The following is a 22,760-nucleotide window of genomic DNA, read 5'->3' as shown; positions in this document are numbered from 1 at the left end:
TAATTTCTTTCTTTTCAATCTGTATGCCTTTTCTTTATTGCATTGGCTAAGGCTTCCATAATTATGTTGAATAAGTATGATGAAAGTGGATATCTTTACCTTGCTCCCTGTCTTAGGGAATAAAGCATTTATTCCTTCACCATTAATGCAATGTTAGCTGAAAATGTTTTTGTAGAAGCCCTTTATTAGGTTTGGGAAGTTTCCTTCTATTCCTAGTTTGCTGAGAGTTTTTATCAGGATCCTGAATTCTGTGAAATATTTTTTCTGCATCATCCTATGGTTTTTCTTCTTTAGACTGTTAATATAGTGGAGTACACTGATTGATTTTCAAATATTGAATCACCCTTTCATTCTCAGGATAAACTCCACTTGGTTGTGATATGTTATTCTTTTTATATATTGTGGATTCAATTGTCTAGTATATTATTGAGCATTTTTGTGACTGTGTATATGAGGGATATTGGTCTGTAGTTTTCTTGATTTGTAATGTCTTTGTCTGGTTTGGGTATCAGAGCTATGCTGGCTTCATAAAATGAGTCTGGAATGTTCACTCCTCTTATTTTCTGGGAGAGATTGTATGGAACTGGTGTTATTTCTTCTTTAAATATTTGAATTTGCCATTAAAACCATCTGGGTGTGGAGAATTTTGGAGGTTTAAGTATTAATTCAATTTTTTAAAACAGTTATGGGACCATTCTGTTTATCTATTTCATCTTGGGTGGGGGGTAGTTGGTAGTTTGTGGGTTTTGAGGAATTGGTCCATTTTATCTAAGTTGTCAAATTTATGCACATAGAGTTTTTAAAAATTGTTTATGGGGTCTGTGGTGATATCCCCTTTTTAATTCCTAATATTAGTAAAATATGTCTTCTTTTCTTTGCCACTGGCTGCAGGTTTATCGATTTTATTGATCTTTTCAAAGAGACAACTTTTAGTTTCATTAATTTTTCCCTATTTTTATGTTTTCAATTTCATTGAAATCTGTTATCTTTATCATTTTCTTCTTTCTGCTTGCCTTGGGTTTATTTGTTCTTTTTCTAGTTTGTTAAGGTAAAAGTTTAGGTTATTGATTTGGGACCTTTTTATTCTAATACTAGCTTTAAAAAATCAATACGTTTTTTTGTGGCTCATGCTTGTTTCTTGTATTTTATTAATTTGTATACATGTCTGTATTCTCCTATTTTAAACTCCTTGAGTACAAGGATCTTATCTTACATGACAAATCTGGGCCTACCTAAGTATCTTGTACTATATGTTTAGTAAGTATTTCATAGAAGGCTTGAATGGAAGGATGGATGGATGAAAGGAGAGTTAGTGAAGACAATGAATATAAATTATTTCAAAGATATCTTCAATGTTAAGAAAATATACAGCAGGAGCTACAGGAGTCAGGAGTGTCAAGGGAAGGAAACAAAACAATTCACTCTGAGGAAAAATTGCTAAAGCCAATCTAAGCTACTTCTGATAGGGAGTATTCAGAATCTCAGTGTGGTATACAGAACACTCACAGTATGCTATGTTCAATTCTACATAGTGGATGAAACAGAGACTCTGTTTCCTAGACAATTCAACAAAATATTTTGTTAGATAATTTAAGCAAAACAATAATTTGGAAATAATTACATCCATGATTTTCTCAATTCCTTTTTTATTTGTGATATACCTGAGATACTTTCCTCTGTTGTTAATTCATTGGTAGAGCCTCAGGATAGCCTTCTTTTCTTATTCTGTCTCTTGCTGACCACCTGAAGTCACACTTTAGGCCTCTAGAGAATCAGACCATGAGTTTCTTGTCTAGACTTCTCCATAAAGTTAAGCATCTGTGTTAGTTTCCGATGGTTGTGGTAACAAATTACCACAAATTTGGTGGCTTAATACAACATAAATTTTCTCCCACAGTTTTGGAGGCCAGAAGTCCAAAATCAGTAACACTGAGCAAAATCAAGTTGTCATCAGGCTGTGCTCTTTCCAGAGGTTCTAGAGGAGAAAGCATTTCTTGCCTTTTCCAGCTTTTGGTAGCTGCTGGCATTCCTTGGTGTGTGGCTACATCACTCCAAGTTCTGCCTTTATGGTCATATTGTTTCTCCTCTTCTGTAGTCAAAATCTCCCTCCTTCTCCTACTTGTCAGGACACTTGTGATTGCATTTAGAGCCTGCCTGATTAATCCAAGATAATCTCCCATCTCAAGATTCTAAATTATATCTGCAAAGTCCTTTTTTTGCTAAAAAAGTTAACATTCATGGGTATCTTTTGGGGGGGGCATTATTTAGCCTACCATAGCATCTTGATTTCTTTTTTTTTTGCATCTTGATTTCTTAATCAAGAACACTGATGAAATGGGATAACAGAAGACATTCATTATCTCTTTAAAAATGTCTTTCATAATCTGTATTTTAAGAAGCTTATCTTTTTGTCATTTATATTATTAATATTTGCATATGAAATATTCATATAAATTAATTCAGACTGATATCCTTTATAGTAGATTCCAAAAATGAATTCTAAGGGAAAAGTCCAATTTATCATATATCCATCTTTTTCACATAAAACTTCATGAATAACCATTTGACACTGAAACATTAGTGCAGAAACTATTATTTTGACAAGGAACAAACAATTTCAGAATCACTGACTACAGATATCCATTAAGTTTTATTCAAATAAGTTTTAAGCACTTGAATAACTTACAGATGCAGACAGAATAGATATTGAATGGTTTTATATTACTTACACATGTAGGAACAAGTCATTTCAGCAAATTATAAATAGATCAAAATTTAACATAATGAACTAAATCTACAGCCACAAAGAACCTATGATTTAGGTTTAACAAAAGAACAAAAAATGACATTTGCAGTGTTGTTCAGTATTAATTTGTATGGGGATATGGAATCATCAATTAGTTATTTGACAGCTACAAATAATTGAAAGTTCTTGTAGAAGATTATCTACGACTTACGTATTCCATCAGATTTCTCATAATTGAGAGACCTCATTACAGGCCTAGTAGAACACTTGGGTAGGAGAGAGATTTGGGTGACCATTCTAGGCCTAAACTGGAGACCATTCCGATATTCCTCAATATACACTGTCCTGCTATCACTTGACACCACCAGATAGGAAGTTGAGTGTATAAAAATAATGAGTTGTGTTTTGTTTTTAACTACAATATGATACACGTTTTTATTGTATGCCATATAGGGTCTTTCTAAGGCCTTGTCTACATGTTGTTAATTACTTTTCAGTGTTTTTTATTTTGATAATCAGTTTCTGTATAAGCCATATAACCAGTGTTAAATGGCTAATGCCACTAGATCACCCACTTCACCACCCAGTGTTTCCACTATAAATTCCATACATGTCTTTTACATTATAAAATGCGTACCATCTGCAATTTGTTAAAGTCATCAAAGATTGATATCCTATGGTAAACACATTTCTTTAAATCATTATAGTTGGAATGCAAATTATGATTTGTGAAGGGTAAAGGTAAAGCTGCTTTAATGAACACTGTATTTGGAAATGGGATTTGACCAAGCATTATATACTTATCTAGCAACGATTTAACCTACCTTCCATTTATACACACTTGTATATGTAGACAGAGAAATCATTCAACCCTTTCACAAAATCGCCCACTGCTTGTTCCTTGACCTAGATCAAACTTAACAAAATTCTGGATAATTTGGTTTATAGGAAGGCTCCTAAATGGCATATTAATAACTTATTTAAAAAGCAAATCTTCCTTGCCTTTGAATGTAACCTAATAGGTTTGAACTCAGGTTTACGGAAGGCTGGATAACATACAGAAGAAACACATTTAAATCTTCCTGCTAGGTCGATGTTCCTAAAGAAGTTGTTTTTCGAAGGTAGAAAAGCCTAATCTTTCACACTGCAGTTCTTGGCCTTTAAATGTTGGGGTTTCTCGGAGCTTGGTATTGGACTCTCTTTTTTTTTTCTGTACTCTATATTCTCTCCCTGGGTGATTTCATTCACTCTCATGTTTTCAAATGCCATCTATATGCTAATGGGTTATAAGTTCATATCACTTGGCCAAGTCTCTTTTCTAAGCTCTAGACCTCTGTATCTAACACATTATTCTATAACTCCTCTTGGATGCATGGCAGGCACCTCAGACCTTACATATCTAAAACAGAATTCATGTTATACTGCACTACCCTCCAACCCCACATTTCTTATAATAGTCCCAGTCCCAGATTGCCAAGGGATACCACTTCTTTTCACTTACCCTATACATACAGTCTATCAGCAAGTTCTGTTGACTCTACTTTCTGAAAATATCTTGAGTCTATTCACTCCTATATATCTCCTTTGACTTCAACCTAGTACAATCCACTATAGTTTTCCACTTGCCTGTTTGGTTTCACTTCATCCACTTTCTTTCATTCATACACACAGGAGCCAGAGTGATCTCTTAAAAATGCTATTATGATCATAGTATTCCTCTGCTTAAAACCCTTTTGGCATGCTACAACAGGATGAACCTTGAAGACATTATGCTAAGTGAAATAAGCCAGACACAAAAGGACAAGTGTTGTATGATTCCACACATATGAGAATAGAATAGTTAAATTCATAGAGACAAAGTACAGTGGTGGTTCCCAAGTGCTGAGAGAGGGAGGAATGAGAGGCTATTATTTAAATGGTACAGTGGTTCAGTTTGGGGTGATGAAAAGGTTCTGGAGATAGTGGTAATGGTTGCACAATGAATGTATTTAATGCCACTGAATGTACTTAAAAATGGTTAAAGTGGTAATTTTTATATTATGTATATTCTACCACAATTAAAAAAAACCTTTTGGTTGCTTATTGCTATTATGATAAAGATCCTAATGTTTGACACCATCCAGAAGGCCTGACATGATTAGACCCTCTACCCCTCAGTTTCTATGCTACAGTTACACTGATTGCTCTTTAAATCCTCGATGGCACAAATTTTCCTTCTTACTTCAAACCTGCCCCCTTAACATTCCTTCTCATGGAATGAAATGTTCTTTCCTCCCATTTCACCTGGCCAACTACTGCTCATCCTTCCAGTCCTCAGCTTGTACATCAGCTCCTCCAGGATATTTTCCCTGACTGCTCCAATGATAGATCCTCCTATTTACATTTTAAAGCACCACTATGTATTTGTAGCACTTATCACAATTATGATTTGTTATTCAGTATTTGTCTCCTCTAACATATGGAAAACTCGGTGGGATCAGGGACCATTCTGACTTGTTCACCTAACACCTTTTAAAGAGCGGGTGCTTAGTAGCAGTTCAAAACGTATTTGTAGAATGAATGAACCAATACATGAATGAATGAATGCCATCTAAAGGATAACTCATTAATGAAATAACATGAGAATTACCACTTAAAAGAGGTAATAAAAAGAAAAAATGTGTTTTTATTATTATAAAAACAATACAAATTCCCTATAGAAAGCATGGAAGATCCTGATAAAGCATAAAGGAATATATAAGAATTACCCTATCCCACAACCCAGAAGTGATCATTGTTATATATGTTGATCTATTTCCTTTTAGTCCTTTGCATGTATGTGTTTCTAAAAGAAAGAAATGAAAACACTCAAGTAGGATAATACTATATATACAATTTTGTTTCTTTTACGTTACACTATTTACTTAAGCCCATAATATAAGTAATGCTGAGTTAGAATATCTTTTTTTTTTTTTGCGGTACGCGGGCCTCTCACTGTTGTGGCCTCTCCCGTTGCGGAGCACAGGCTCCGGACGCACAGGCTCAGCGGCCATGGCTCACGGGCCCAGCCGCTCAGCGGCATGTGGGATCTTCCCAGACTGGGGCACGAACCTGTATCCCTTGCATCTGCAGGCAGACTCTCAACCACTGCACCACCAGGGAAGCCCTAGAATATCTCTTGATAAATCTTTGACAGCATCTTGGATTTTTATTAGGATTAATTAGTGAAAGTAGATACATTGTATGAACATGAAAAAATATGAATCAGAAAAAAGATGAAAGGGGCACATATGTCACTATAATCTAACTGCAAGGAAGACAACTTACTTTTTCTATAACAACTTAATGTTTTCTAAACTCCATTCTGCTCAGGTGGCAGAGACTTAGATTTCTATGAGTAGATACAAATCTTAGTCCACAGAGTTAGGTGTTCAGGAAATAATATTTATTTCTCTAGAATTCATCTTGATTTCTATTTCGTTTGCCTGAGATAATCCATCTGGGACTATCATTAAGTACAGTTAGCTTATATGGCACCTAACATTGGGGAAGAATACCTGGCCTCTGATACCAAATGTCTTTGGAGGCACAAAATCATCCTGTCGAATTCTTGACCATTGGTCCACACTGCCAAGAATTCTCATTTCTATTTGTATGGGCACTTCAGGTCCAATGGCTTCTTTTCCCACTTCACTTGCCACCCAGGAAGGAACAGGAATCATTCTGCTGCTTTTCTCAATACTACAACTTGGAAATCTGTAAGTCAGTTTTTGAGTGCAGGTAGAATATTCGAACATGATGGGATATAACTTCCATGATTGTTACATTATGTGGCAAAATGGAGGTTATCCAGGTATTCTGATCTAATCACACAAGCCCTTTACAAAGCAGTAGTTTTCTCTGGCTGATGGTGGAAGAGGGAGTCAGAGATTGCAGCCATGAGAAGGACTCACTGTAGGTGGCCTCTAGGAGCAGAGAGTGGAGCCTGGCTGACAGCCACCAAAGAAACAAGGACCTCAGACATACAACTGCAGGGAAATGGATCCTGCAACAATTTGAATGAACTTGGAAGCAGATTCTTCCCAGAGCCTCCAGGTAAGAGCCCAGCCTAGCCAATACCTCGATTTCAGCCTTGTTGTACAGGTACTATGAACATTCAACCCAGCCAAACCCCCCCCAAGACATCTGACCTGTAGAACTGTGATAATAAATGGGCGTTAAGTTGCTGACTCTGTGGTAATGTGTTACACAGCAAGACAAATAATATAAGGGGATTACATAAAAGCATGATTACCAGGAGGAGGGGATCGTGGGGACCACCATCTACAGGAGCCCAGTCAAGATCCGCAGAACCACCCAGTTAACTCATAAAATCATGGGCAATAAGAATACATGGTGATTGTCTAAGTTGAAGAGTGGTTTGTTATATAGCTAAAGCTAATTGTTACAACTTCTGAGGTGAGAGAAGTATGAAACAAGTCCTCTTAAATGAAAAGCCTCATCCTAGTTCCAAAGATAGGGAAGAATAGAGAAAGAGCATGAGATCTGAAGTTGAGCCCACCACTTTATAATAATGAGTTACCATTTACTGAGTAGCTATCAGTACTGTGCGAGGAGCTCTATATTCAGTACGTCATTTAATCCATACAACTCTGAGAGGTTCATATTTCTAAGACTCAGTGATTCTATGCTATATTTTCATTTTGTGGAGTCAGGTAACCTTGATTACATTCACCATTCTATTCTCAATCCTCTAGTCTATAAAATGAGTTTGATTACACTACTTAATTCACAAGATGATACTACTCTATAAGCATGCTGCTTTACTTACATCAGCTGATTATCATTGAATCTGTTTGGATCAGAACATGGCTAGTTTCTAAAGGGTCTCAGGTGAGTCTACTGTGTATGCATGATTGAGAACTAGGGACATACAAAACCCCATTAATTCTTGCAGAAATTCTCTAAGATAGGTTTTGTGTCCATTTTATAGTAAAGAAACATATGCCCACAGATATTAACTAGCTTTCCCTGGTTAACACATGTTGTAAATGACACATTTCTCAAGCAGAGGAGACAACCACTCTCACCAAATCAAGGGAGATGCTGAACCTAAAAGACAGAAGATTCCTAGTTAACAATCGAGCCTCTTTGATTGACTCTGTATCCTCCAACCCTTTGTGGCCACCTCAGTTCTTTTTGATCTCTTCACCAATTCTGTACTACATGAATAACTGGTGGTAGTAACACTCAGCCTTACCGTGTATTTGTACATATGTTTATCAAGGCTTCCCCATACATTTCCTAGTTCTCAAACCTGGTGACATGCAGGCAAATCATGGTAAGAGCCCTGGCTTGGGAGCCACATCCACCTGAGTTGGCCTCCTGCATATACTTATCTCTGTGGCCTTGACTAGCTTTTATTTATTTATTTATTTATTCATTCATTCATGCGGTACGCGAGCCTCTCACTGTTGTGGCCTCTCCCGTTGCGGAGCACAGGCTCCGGACGCGCAGGCTCAGCGGCCATGGCTCACGGGCCCAGCCGCTCCGCGGCATGTGGGATCTTCCCGGACCGGGGCACGAACCTGTATCCCCTGCATTGACAGGCAGACTCTCAACCACTGCGCCACCAGGGAAGCCCCCATTTTATTTTTTGAATCTCAGTTTTGTGAGCATGAAATAGGGGAAAAAATAAAACCTGTACTTTAGAAATGTTATACTCAGTAAACATTATATTCAATAAATCTTATCTATTAGTACACCCACCCTAACCAAATGAAGTGTGGCCCATCAGTAAACAGGTGGAAAGTAGTAGGTTGAATTAGACCTTTGAATTAGACACAAATACCCTAATATTTAGAGAATAGAAAAAATGAGTCAAAATCTAGCTAAGGCTGACACTTCCATCCCTCAGAACGTGTTTCCGGAAAGTTATTTACATATGAAACTCCAGCTTAACCACAGGAAATGTTGTACACATCTTCTTCTACTTAGGGTTACCTCCTGATAAACCCACTGTTAGGTGAAACTATCATAAGGGGAAAACGCATTTAATACACCTAACCTAGCAAACACTGTAGCTCAGCTTAGCTTACCTATAAGAGTACTTACTTTACCCTGCAGTTGGGCAAATTCATCTAACACAAAGCCTATTTTATACTAAAGTGTTGAATGTCTCATGCAATTTATTGAATACTGTACTGAAAGTGAAAAACAGAATGGTTGTATGGATACAGAGTGGTTCCACGTGTATTGGTTGTTTACCCTCCTGATCAAGTGGCTGACGGGGAGCTGGGGCTGGGTTTGCTGTCACAGCTCAGCATCTCCAGTGTACAGAGTACCTACTGCATATTGCTAGCCCAGGAAAAGATCAAAAATCAAAATTAGAAGTATGGCTTCTACTGAATGCTTATTGCTTTCGCACCATCATAAAGCGGAAAAATCCTAAGTTGAAACCTTCCCAAGTCTTCTAAGTCCGGCTGTCCCTACTCTGTTTTTCCCGCTCTGCCTCAAGTCCTTGCCCTGTGACCCGGTCCCTACCCCAAGCTCTGCTCTTCCACTTATGGGAGGAGTTTCGGATTTCATTTTACAGCGGATGGGTTTACGAGGGGAGGGTAAATCAGAGAGGCTCCACCCATCACACTGGTGGCCTAGGGGTGGGCGCTCCCCATTCCCCTCCCTCTCGGACCTGCAAGGAGGTGGGCTGGCCGCGAAGGGAGGGCCCTGTCCCCTGTCACTTTAAGGAGGAGGGACGAGCACCGCTGAGAGAGCCTGTATTGCCCTGACCCGTCAGAGGCCTCACCACACAGCAGCTGCAGCCACAGCTCCGGTCGCCCCTCGCTTAGCAGAGTCCGCTCGGGCCCCAGGAAGCTAGTCGCCACCATGGTGAAGATCGTGACCGTTAAGACCAAGGCGTACCAAGACCAGAAGCCGGGCACGAGCGGGCTGCGGAAGCGGGTGAAGGTGTTTCAGAGCAGCGCAAACTATGCCGAGAATTTCATCCAGAGTATCATCTCCACCGTGGAGACGGCAAAGCGGCAGGAGGCCACCCTGGTGGTGGGCGGTGACGGCAGGTTCTACATGAAGGAGGCCATCCAGCTCATCGTCCGCATCGCCGCCGCCAACGGGGTAAGGGACGCGCCCGCTCCTCAGTCGCCCCCGTCGCCCGCCCGCCTTCTGCCTCACTCTTGCGGGGCCACTTCCGCGCGCGCCGCTTCAGTCTCCACCCCCACAATTCTCTGCGCTCGCTCTTCCTGGCCTAGCGGGCCGGGCAGAGGTGGCCCAGGGCCGGACAGTGGCCACGGGGCGCCGCAGAGCTGCTCTTTTGCCAGCTCCTCCCCTCCCTCGTCGCCCCTCCGCCCCCGCGGGCGGGGAGGCGCGAGGCGAAGGGCAGGGCTTGACCTTGGGAGGCCCGCCCCTCCGCCTCCTGCACCTCCCTTCTCTTTCCCCCTCCCCCCCTCCCCTACCAGGCCTCTGACCTTTACGTTAACCTTTTCTGCTGGTGGAGATGCAGTTACCGAGCAGAGGGCAGTCGCCTTAACCGGGAAAGGTTAGAGGCCGCCGCCTTGCTCAGAACCCTTTTGCATCCCGCCGGGTTGCCTGCTGTTCTCGTCCGGGACTGGCGCTTCCCGCTGGCTGCGAGCTCAAGGCTTTGGACACCCGCCCCGCTGGTGGTCAAGCACTCAGTTCTGAGGAGGCGGTCGCAAAGTCCCTTTCCCCGTCCCCTAAGTTTGCTGGGACGGAGCTTCTGCCTCTGCCCTGGAGCGGCCTGGTTGCGGGGCGGGGGGCAGGCTTTTGAAAACGGTAGTCTTTGCTCGGTGTTGCTACTGGATCTGTTCCACCGAGGGGGCTGGAGCTGAATTTCCATTAGAACAGAAACCACCTACCCAAGGGCGCTCTTGTGTAAGCGTCGTGGCAGGCCAGGAAATTGGCGCAATACCTTGGTTCTGCCACCACAGCTAAGGAACGTTAAATGAGTTAATGGGGCAGGTCCACTTAGGTGAAACCTTGAAGTAGACTTTTCAGTCAACCTGGTACGTTTGCGAAAATGCGGCTTTATAAAATAAGTAAATTGGGGTAATTGTTTACTCTTATAAAAAAGTTTTCTAACGAGTTTTTTTTTTAAGTTTTCTTTTTTCTTTCTATATTTAACATAAGATTTGACTTACTCTCACCTCTTCTGGAACTCAGTAATATTTAGAAATATTTTTATCCATTTTAGCAGTACTTTATTTCTCTTATTAACATATTGAGTGCCATTTTGCCAAGCCCTGTGAAAAGTACTTCCCTGCAGTATCTCATTTATCCTCCCGTAGCCTTATGAGGTAGATGCTATTATGGGCATCTTCAAGATGCCAATTAGAAAACTGAAGCTTAGGCAGGTTCAACAGGAACTCTAATGGCAGCACTGAGAATCTAGTATACACCTGCTAGTTCCAAGGACTTGAACAGTTTCTGGGAATGAAGAGACCCTGAGCCTAAAGACATATTTTCCAGCTGTCTCTCAAATCTAAACTGGGAACAATCTACATCTGCCTCTCTGGGTCAAACATTTATAAGCATCGGTGAGAGAAGATTGTCTGGATTTGTTTTCTTTATAATCCTGAGTTTTCAAACAACCTCACATTCCCTTGAAAGAAGAACGAAGAGTGAACAAGACCTGTATCCCAGTACAGCTCTTGTTCATTTCCTTGTTATCACCTGTGTTGAATTTGCATTTCTTCAGCAAATACTGAGCCTATACTATGTCAGAGAAATGGGTGGAATAAAAAGATGATTTAGAAGCAAGATTTGTCCTTAGGGGGCTTACAGCATAGTGGGAATTTAAGGGGTCCAACTGGAAAACTGTCCATTTGAGAGTAGCGTGGGGTGGAAGAAAAGAATTAGTTAAGACTAAAAATATATGTTCTTAAAACCACTTCACCCTTTTGCTTCTACCCTGTTGCTTTCCCCGCCCCCTTTTAGCCAATCTTTGTAAAGGTTGTGTACATTCACCATCACAGATTTCTTAACTCCCGTTCACTCACCGCCTTACTGCAGTCTGGCTTCTGTTTATTCCACCACTCCACTGACGTTGCTCTTGCCAAGGTTACTGATGACTTTCTGGTTGCTAAATCCATTGCACATTGTTTAGGCCTTATCTTATCTGACCTGCCTGTTGCATTTGGCAGTGCTGACTTTGTACTCATTAAAAATTCTCATTCCCTTGCCTTGGTCACTGTCTCCCGATTCTACTCACACTTTTTGAGAGTTCCTTCATGGACTGCTTACTCTACCCACATCCTAGCTATTCCCTAGGTTTCCATCCTCAGCTCACTGTTCTCTGATTTTATTCTCTCTCTCTGTCATCCCTCACCAGGGATTTAAATATGCTGCTCTTTCTCTTCTGGTGCAATCCAGATAGCATCTTCAGAAAGCCTTTCCCAGCAGCCCCTGTCTGCCACTCTTCTCCCTTAACTGACCTTTCCCCATAGATACCGCTAGAATAGATGAAATTGTCAGTTTACATGTGACACTCCCTCGTACCTAAGGCAATGCAGCATTCAATGAATCCTTGTTCTGTTGCCCTGAATTATGAAGTATATGGAAAACACTTCAAGTATATTCCAGCACTTAAAGCCAGCATATAGTTTATGACCCATACATTTATTCTCATTAAACATTTATTATGTGCTTACTTCTTATCAGTCATTGTGCTTAGTACTTGGGATATAATACATTCCTGCCCTCAGTAAGTACATAGCCTAGAAGGGGAGGTAGACAGGAATAAGCAGACAACACAGTGTGTTAGGTGTTGTGAGGGAGTTATGTGCCAGATGGTGAAGGGACAGGAGCATGGCAGGCTGTACTTGGGCGCGGAAGGGGAAGCGAAAAAGTTTTCACAGAGGGGTGGTAGCGGGATTGAGGCTTACAGGATGAGTTGGAGTTTCTAAGATGGATTTGTTGGGGGAGGAATTCTAGACAGAAAGAATAAAAATCATAGGAGTTGGGGACAGTTCTCTTGGGCAAGTTATTCAATTTCGGATCCTTTTTCCCCCTTGTCTGTGAAGACTGGAAATGATAATATGTACGCAGTGAGGCTCTTGTGAGGATTAAATGAAACAACATATTAAAAAGTGCCTGGCAGCCCCTTTTCACCTGGAAACTGTTTGAATGACACTTGTAGGGAAACCTCAGGATGAGCCTGAGGGCAGGACTTTCTGTTATCAATGTTCTGCTAATATGGGGACACTAGTTAATCATACCCAGCCCGAGGCACATATTAATGCCCACACCCCATAGATCTCAGCGTTGTCTCCTACCTTCCTCTTACCCTCAATGGCCCCAACCAAAATAGAGGGATACCTTGTTAGTCAGAACCCAGTTGGGTACAAGTGACAAAAACTTAGATTAGCCCAAGCGAAAAAGGAGGGAATTTGGGATACCTTCCAAATGCTCATTTACTGCTTAAAGCTTTACCCAGACTGGCGAGGGGGAAGGGTAAGCTGGGATGAAGTGAGAGAATGGCATTGACATATATACACTACCAAATGTAAAACAGATAGCTAGTGGGAAGCAGCCGCATAGCACGGGGAGATCAGCTCGGTGCTTTGTGACCACCTAGACGGGTGGGATAGGGAGGGTGGGAGGGAGGCGCAAGAGGGAAGAGATATGGGAACATATGTATATGTATAACTGATTCACTTTGTTATAAAGCAGAAACTAACACAACAATGTAAAGCAATTATACTCCAATAAAGATGTTAAAAAAAAAAAACCTTTACCCAGACTGACAGTGTCCTCAGCCACTCCCTGCGGGAATCTAGTATTTGGAACACAGTCCTGGCATATCTGTGTTTGCTACTGTGTAACATCTCTTGCATTGCAGGAACAGAGGGGCCAATTCCCAGTCTCTTTTCCTAACTCTGTTAGTGTGGGCCAGGGATGCCTGAAATGTTTGCTGTAGTGAGAAAATAAAGCAGTATGTGTGGAAGTATCTTGTAAAATATAAAACATGAGGGGTTTTTAGTGTGTTTGCTTCCTGTAGAGCGTGAAACAACAGAGTTGGAGGACGGGGCTCTCTCCAACCAGCCTCTTCAACCTACTTCTCCAACATGCTCTACTCTCTCACATCTGGTTCCACCTGGAGCGTTCTTCTCGCCCCCTCACCTTCAGGTCTGGGTTTAGTTGGCACTTCTCTGCTCCCAATCCCTGAATCAGGTGCACCATTCTTCTGCTCTCGTAGCCTGTCTTGCTCACCTCCATGATAGTGCTGACTGCATCTTATAGTGGTTGTTGGGTTGCTTGTCTGTAACCCACCTGGCCTCCAACACAAACCTTCTTGACTGTAGGTCTCAAGTGGTTGAAGCCTGGGCTTGTCTCGTTCTCTGCTTTATCCCAGGAGACCATTCAGATGAACTGCGAGTTCATCTGGAGCTCCCGCCAGTGTTTGTGGTCCTCACGCTGGTTGGTTTGGCCCCAGAATGGCTACTCACCCCGCTGATTAAGCCCATGGGACTCACACAATGTAGTGACCATTTCAGCTCACTCTTTAGCAACACAGGTGTTTGTAAGCATATTAGAGTTCAGTATAAGAGACTAATATTTATTCAGAATCAAATCCTTACCCCCAGATCCTATACCATGTGGTGACTCAGGAGGAAAGTTACCCCAAATCCTACCCCCAAATCCTTACCCCCAAATCCTACCAGGTAGTGTGACCTGGGAGGAAAGTAATCCTTGGGCAGAATCATTCACACTCAACAGCAGGCAAAAACAGATTCATGTATCAGTTGTCAAAATGAGCCGTATGGTATAATCTATAGGAAAACAGGATCTCACCCTCCCTGTATGCCACTAACAACAGTTTAAAAGGAAGAGGCCAAACTTAACCCTGGGAAGATTTTTATAATGTATGGATAGTCATATCAACCCTGGGGTGGTGGAAATTGATACTTCCCAATATCGTTCTGGGGCCCTCTTGCAATCTCACATGACTCTTTTGTATATTAAAAGCTCTGAAAGTCCTACTTAACATTGCCCAATCCAGTTTTCCCAAGCTTTTAAGTAAGATATAACAATCCCTGAAACTGCTTGCTTTGGGATATACTTATTTATGGAAAAGATCAACTGGATGAAATATCAGAAGACCAGAGTCCTGATTACAACTCCACCATTTCTAGCAGGTTGGACAAGTCAACCAAGTCTTTCTGTACCACCACCTACCTGTCACGTTTCTTCTTTTCAGAAACACTTTGGGGCACTCATGAAGAGGAAAAAGGGAAGAAATTGTTTCCAGTACGAAAACTTAGTGTTCAAAGTGTTTCAGACTCATTGGCCTGAGCTGATTGACATTCCTCACTGTATTTATTCAGGGTTCATTCACCTTTTCTATCTTGTGCCTCAGGGACTCATCTGAGTGGTGATTGGGATAAGCATTGGGAAGGGAGACTTCCAACAGTTGAAGTTAAAAAAGCAACAAAGCCCTGAGGCAAAGGCAGCCCCCTTTCACCCTTTCCAAACATCCTCCCCACCCCTAGGGCTACCCCGTTTGTGGTCCATCCCGTTTGAGGACACCAGGTAAGAAAAGTCTTCTCCAAATTCTCCCAACTGAAGGTGAGCCCTCGATTACTTTGGCACACTCAGGAGGCATTAAAAATTTTTTTTAAATTTTTTAATTTGTGTGTGTGTGTGTGTGTTTTCACATCTTTATGGGAGTATAAATGCTTTACAATGTCATGTTACTTTCTGCTGTATAACAGAGTGAATCAGCTATATGCATACGTATATCCCCATATCTCCTCCCTCTTGCATCTCCCTCCCACCCTCCCTATCCCACCCCTCTAGTGGGTCACAAAGTACGCGGGCCTCTCACTGTTGTGGCCTCTCCCGTAGTGGAGCACAGGCTCCGGACGCGCAGGCTCAGCAGCCATGGCTCACGGGCCCAGCCGCTCCGCGGCATGTGGGATCTTCCCGGAACGGGGCACGAACCCGTGTCCCCTTCATCAGCAGGCGGACTCTCAACCACTGCGCCACCAGGGAAGCCCCTCAGTAGCCATTTTTAAAAGGTGATTCCCCACTGTAACCACAGCTCCAGTGGCCACAGAATGACTGGGTATGTCTGTGTCAAGTTCAAGGAAATTTAAGGGAGAATGAATGGATCATAGAAACTTGCCTGCTTAACTTTCTTAGAGGTGTAGCCCACTCAAATCATTCTTCTGAAAGCTTTTCTGAAGTCTGAAGTGGTCCAGAATACATCACTGTGGCATAAAAACTATTTTGAGCTGAAGGCCTTTGAGAATAGGCATTTTTCTGAACCCCTTTCTCTGCCTAAAAGCAGAGCCTCCTCAGTTGTCATAAATCCTGTCCCTGGGAGAGAGTTTCTGGAAACCAAGGAAAATTGACTCAGCACCACACCTAAACAGACATTATCACAAAATTATAATATCCCCTACCCATTCCTTTAAGGCCCCATTTATCTTGCCTAAAAGTCCTTTGTTTCTCCAACACTGATAACCACAGTGAAAGTTCTCACCTAGATGGAGTTTAGAAGCCTGAAAACATTAGCTTTTATTTTTTGGCCTCTATGCTTTGTCCCTCCCCTGATTTCTCTGTCACTGATGGTCACTTTAAGACAGTAGGAAAAGCTAGGCTGGGTAAGAAGACAGTATCCTTAATGGGTTATTTGCTGGTAGGCTAGTTCCCACTGTGTGGCAGAGAATCCCAGGAAAGATTTAAGCCTTTTCTGCTACACCTGCTGCTTCATGGGTAGCTGCTTTAGCCTAGGTATACAAATGATCTTCATCTCAACTCTGCAGTGTACAGATTACTGGACTTGGGCAACATGGTGTACAAGCCACAAAGAAAACTTTCCTTAGCAGAACCATCACCTCCATTTCTGCTTGCAGGATGCCTAGTCCTTGCCTGAGCTCCTCTCTGTATTGTGGCAAGAAGCAGCCAACAAACACTCCTGTTCTGAATTCTCCTAACCATTTGCCTAGAGCTACAGGTTTGGTTGGCCCGTGGTCTGCCTTCCAGGGTAGTGGTGGTAAAAATTTTGCCATGGCCATAAAAAGTATGCCAATGCTGCACATTTTAGATTCTGTTTTGGTACAGAACACCAAATTTTATCATTAGTTAAAACATAGGTTTTGGCTGCTATAGCAGAGTTCTAAAATAAGTTACTTAAAATAAAAGTTCATAGTAATAGGTTCAAGAGTATTACCCTTTCTGTAATAGACTGGGTGTGGGCAGTCCAGGCCTAGGGTGGTGGCTCCACTGTGTCAGAGGATGCATGTTTTTCTTTTGTTGCTCAGCCTTCCCCAGTGAATCGCCCTTATCTGCATAGTCCAACGTGGCTGCCTACCACCATATGGTCATTCCAGCCAACAGGAAGGGGAGAAAGAGAGAGGAAGGCACACCTTTCTCAGAGGCTGCATGTAATCGATTTCACTCCTGTTCCATTGGCTGAAACTTAGGCTAAGGCCTCCTCAAGCAGCAAGGGAGGCTGGGAAATACAGGTATACCTCATTTTATTGTACTTTGCTTTATTGCACTTCACAGATACTGTATTTTTTGCAAATTGAAGATTTGTGGCAACTCTGTGACGAGTTTTTTTCCAGCAGCATTTGCTCAGTTCGTGTCTTTGTGTCACATTTTGGTAATTCTCGCAATATTTCCAACATTTTCATCATTATTATATTTGTTATGTGATCAATGATCTTTGAAGTTGCAGGTGCAAAAAGATGATAACTCACTGAAGGCTCCGATGATGCTTAACATTTTCTTTTACCAATAAAATATTTTAAAATTAAGGTATATACAGTTTTTTAGACATGATGCTGTTGCACACTAAACAGACTGCAGAATAATGTAAACATAACTTTTATATGCACTGAGAAGCCAAAAAATTCGTATGACTTGCTTTATTGTGATATTCACTTTATTGCAGTTGTCTGGAACTGCAATATCTCTGAGGTATGCCTATATCGATGTTATTCTGGGTACTATGTGTTAGGCTAAATATTGGGGGTGTCAGTCTAAATGAAGGGGAGTATTAATCTTGGGGAATACCCCACAGTCCTCATTATCATAAACATGCTTTCCAAATTTAGTGAAAACCACTCAGTCATTTTCAAGTGATAGATTTACAGAGGGAACATAGAGACCTAGTTTTATATCGGTACCTAGATTTTTTAAAAAGACCTTGACTATCGTTTATTCCAACTACAGGCTTAGAAAGGAACCTAGGCAACAATCATTCTCATTGTGGAGGACTTTTAAAATAAAACTATTTTATTGAGATATAATTCACACACCACACAATTTATCCATTTAAAATGTACAACTCAGTATTTTTTAGTGTATTTACAGAGTTATGCAACCATCACCACAATCTGATTTTAAAATATTTCCATCACCCTAAAAGAAGCCCTGTGCATTAACAGTCAATCCTTCTTGCTCCCCTATACCTTCAGCCCTAAGCAACCACTAACTCTACCTTAGGCCTCTATAAATCTGTATGGGTGGATTTTACACAGACTGAATGTCCAGTTTTGCTTGCCAGGCAGAAGAAATTATATTTGGCAGGCGAAGTCCTGGGAACGTGAGAAGCAAAGGCAAAGGGTCCGCCTCCAGAACGGGGATTAGTGTCCTGTGCTTCTGTGCACATTGTCCGAGCATCGGAGATACAGGAACAAAATAATGTCCTCATTCTCAAGGAGCCTCTAGTTGAAGGAGGTAGATTGACACAAAAACAGACAATCACCACTAAGTTTTATAAGTGCTAATACCCGAGGGAAAAGAGATGGCTGTGGACGCTCAGAGCCGGGATGCCTGCCCCCGCTTGAGGTGGGGGTTATGTGTGGGAGGGGGTAGTGTGTCCAACGAAGCCTTTCTGCAGGAGATGAGTCTATTTTTCTCAGCACACTCCTTGTCCAAAGCCAACCAGGCTGTCAAAAAAAGGAGGAGAAATTTCTCCAGGAGAATAGCTTCTTCATTTTCATGAGTGTAAGCAGTCAGATTTCTTTTTTTTACAAACATATTTGAACTTATATATCCAAATTAGTATTGTACCCTGCCAAGTCACCACTCTGGGAACCATACACTTATTCCAGTGATGCATCTAGTGCTCAAAGCGTTTTGAAACTCCTCTACGGGAATTATTTTTCAGCTAGTCGGTTTATGGGTCACCTAGGGAAACCAGTCACATTATTTTACAGTCATGCCTCATTTTTCACCTAAAATGATGTAACAAGATTTGATCACCCACTTTATGCATTAGACATGGCTCCGACCAATTTTCTTCTCTCTCCAAAGTTCACATCTGTTCTCAGAGGATGAAATTTGTTAAGACTGAAGACGTTCAAAGAAAGTACCACAGACTGTAAAGACAGCTGCCTGAAAAAGAGTTCCAGAAATGTTAGTGCAAAGTCAGCATTGTTTGAATACATATGTTGCTACCCAGGGTGCTTGTTTTGAAGGAGATAATATTAATTTAGATGAAAATACTCTGGTATAACTGTTGAAAATGAGTTACATTTTATACTGTTCAAGCACACTGCCCTGTCGAGAAGGTCTTAGAAGACAGTTCATGCTGAGGGAGATTCTGGCGTTCTGCTTTCCTTCTGCAGTTTACCGCAGTGGGCTGGGGATCCAGTTCTCGTCCATCCTGGTAAGCATCTCAACATGCTTTGGTGCATTTAGAAATTGTACGCAGTAGGAAGTTTTGTGAAAGCCCAAGTAGACAAAATGACCCTGACCTTGGAAGGGAGTTCTATCAGCTCAAAGCCACGAAAACCAGAAACCTAGGTGTTAAGCCTGTGTCCACCTCAACTCTGAGAGATCATCCCATGATTGCAAAGAGGCCAGAAAATGGAGCTGGGTTGGCATAACTGGGTGGGGATGGGGAAAGACCTTTTGCTTTGGTAATAAAACTATTATGTTACGCTGCCCCGTGGGGACTTTGAAAGAAATGCGTTCTGTGGAGCCAAATGAAATCCATTTAAAAATGAAGCAAAAGGGAAATAAGTGTAGGAAACGCAGATGGAATTGGGAGTGAGGCTGGCTCCTGTCACAAAAGACAGCTGCCTCTCTGGGTTGGGCCATGCAGTTGGCGCCAAGCCCTCTGAGGTCAAGTTCACTAGAAACATGCTCATCACACAGTTCACCGTAGCCTTTCACCGTGTAAGTAGATTTGGTATAAAGAGAGTAAAAATATCTGCCTTAACGATTAACGTGAGAACAAAGTAACATTTGTGAAGCGCTCACTATAGTGCCTGCCGTTGGAAGTATGTAGCAAACAGAAGCTTCTGATGATTCTAATGATTATTATGATTATTCCAAACTCTGAAGCCAGTGGAGGGGCAGAGGGGAAGGTCTTCTGTGTCTGTCACCTCCACTGCCAACACGTCCTGTCCTGTCTCTGTCCATACGTTGTCCCTTGAATTTGATCTGTGAGGCAGAGGTTCACAGTTGCTCTAAGTGTCGGTCACAAGGCCATTGATTTGAGGCCTTCACCTTACTGGAGTCATGAGCTAGCAGTGCGTAGTTGAAGATGGGTATTTTGGGATGGATCTGTGGCATGGTTACCTGGCCCAGGCCAATGTCATGCTACAGATGGGAAGCTGCACGAAATGTGTGCTGGCGTTACTGTGTACCTCCTGGACCACATGTATTTTCTCATTCAACAAGCATTGCTGAGCACTCTTTAAGTGCCAGGCGCTGTGTGAGATAGTTGCAGGTACAAAGATAAATAAGACAAAATCTTCATTCTCAGGATTCGTGCTGGTAGAGGAGAATCCATAAGTAGTTACAAAAATATGGTGTGAATACTAGTTTGAACATTGGTGTGAACATTAGTTTCCTGTTGCTGCTGTGATAAATGACCCCAAACTGGGTGGCTTAAAACTACAGAAATTTATTTTCTTACCGTTCTGGAGATGAGAAGTCTGAAATCAAGGTGTTGGCAGGGTTGCATTCCCTCTGAATCTCCAGGGGAGAAGTTCAGGGAATCAAAGGATCACAGAGTCACTCAACCCCACCTTGAAGGGGAAGGGAAGAATGAGGATGTTTTCTCTGCCCAGACAAGGTGCTTTTTGAGACAAGTGCAGGATGATAAAGAGGAATCAGGGAGACCTTAGCCGAGAGTGAAGTGAGGGTGGAGGCAGGGCACAGTCGCTGCTTTACTGCATATACCTAATACCGTTGTTGTCCTATTTAAAACTATACTAATGGTAATAACTGACAAGAAGATTCCAGTGCTCCATAATCCACACTGCTTCTGTAGACTTCTGACATAATGTCAAACGGAAGACAGGCCACTTGGTGGCTCCTTGAATCTTACCAGATAACTTTAGTTCATAGTGATGGGTTGGAATTGAAGATTTTGTTTCAAATCTCAGTTGTACCATTTACTGTGCAATATCATGTATTCTGCTTAACTGATCTAAAGCTCAGTTTTCACACTTGTAAAGTGGAATCAATTCTAGTATCTGCCCTATTGGAGAGTTTTATGAGAATTAATTTAAATAATGGGCATACAAAGGTTTGGAAGACTCTAAGGTGCAGTCATTGGTGCAGAGAATTCCAATCTCCATCTCTGTCTTCACTGGCTTTCTTCCCTATGTGTCTGTCTCTGAATCTCCCTCTTCTTATAGAGACACCAGTTATTGGATTTATGGCCCATTCTAATCCAGTATGACCTCGTCTTAATTTGATCGCATCTGCAAAGACCCTTTTTCCAAATAAGGTCACATTCACAGGTATCTGGGGTTCAGAATTTAACATATCTTTTTTTTTTTTTGGTGGGTTGCTCAGTTCAACACACAACACCTGTGCTCTGTCTACCAAGTGCAGTAGGTTGTACAGGCATCAAAACTCATATACTTTGCACTTGCCCAATATCCCGATGAGAGTCACCTGGAATCTGTTTCCTCTTAATTTTTTCCAAGTTCAAATGCACTTGATCATCCAAAGGAGCCATACAGCCTAAGCACCAGCTTTGGCGTTAAAACTGGTGTCGAAGCCTGCCTTCCAGTTTATTAGTTGTGAGGCTTTGAGTGAGTCATTTATTCCCTAAGCCTCAGTTTCCTCATCTGTAAAATGGGGGTTGTGAGGATACCTATATTGCAGGGTTGTTATTAAATAAACCTGCCTGAGAACCTACATGTAATCCTGTGTACCATGATAAGCCCTTTACATGATCTCCTTTTATCCTGTCAACAACTCTTAAGAAGTTGGTATTTAGACCTCTGTTTTACTGATGAGGAAATAGAGGGTAAGTGATTTGCCCAAGATCACCAAGATACATAACCAGTGTTCTTATTCCTAAGATAGGGGCTGAGAATAATAGTATTGATCTCATAGGGTTGTTGTAAAGATTAAGTGAGTTAATGCTTGTAAAGCCCTTGGAACACTGCCCAGCACATCATGACCTACTGCAATTATCTCCTACTGTACAACAGCCTTTAAAGCAGTGTCATTGTCCCTGTTTTACAAATAAGAAAAATGAGACCAGAAAGGCCATACACAGCCAGAAGCTGGCAAAGGCAGGATTCGGACCCAGGCCTGTCTGAAGTCCTCTGGTTAGAGCAGGGACTGTAGATTCCTCTGGTTAGAGCAGGGACTGTAGATTCCTCTGGTTAGAGCAGGGACTGTAGATTCCCCTTCCTCCACCTTTTCCCTGGCCCATCGTAGGTGTTTAATCTATCCCACAGGCCGACCCAGAGCATTGATTCTCTCCTGCCTGGGCCCACGTGCTTTAGAGATCAGGGGTTGTGTTAGAAGGATGGGATCAGTGCTTCTCAGTATCTCTATTTTGGTAGTTTATATAACATTTACTGAGTGGCTACTCTACAGGCCGGCATTGTGATAAGCACTTTACATGCCTTTCCTCATTTGCTGTCAGAACCTTTAAAGGAAGTTTTACTATCCCCATTTTACAGAAACTCAGACTCACAAAGACCCCATAGAAAAAGATGTTCCCTCTCTGTGGCCACCTTCATTCAGTTTCTTTACAGCTGGACATACTAGTTTGGCCAGACCGTGCAATTGG

The 22,760-nt window shown here is 41.9% G+C and overlaps 1 protein-coding gene across 1 annotated transcript in view; it reads left to right on the top strand.

Moving 5' to 3' along the window:
* Positions 1–9,255: 9,255 nt before the first annotated feature.
* The window catches only part of PGM1 (phosphoglucomutase 1), a 56,036-nt gene continuing 42,531 nt past the window's right edge, over positions 9,256–22,760 (top strand). The window contains exon 1 of the mRNA XM_024764767.1: positions 9,256–9,856. Within this exon, the coding sequence (XP_024620535.1) occupies positions 9,611–9,856 (246 nt within the window). The 5' untranslated portion in view covers positions 9,256–9,610. The remainder of the gene's footprint in view (positions 9,857–22,760) is intronic.

Source organism: Neophocaena asiaeorientalis, unplaced genomic scaffold, assembly GCF_003031525.2.
Source record: "Neophocaena asiaeorientalis asiaeorientalis breed wild unplaced genomic scaffold, Neophocaena_asiaeorientalis_V1.1 scaffold135, whole genome shotgun sequence".
NCBI classification, from domain to species: Eukaryota; Metazoa; Chordata; class Mammalia; order Artiodactyla; family Phocoenidae; genus Neophocaena; species Neophocaena asiaeorientalis.
Note: the sequence above shows the minus strand (reverse complement) of the source record. Positions and strands in the feature narration are given on the sequence as shown.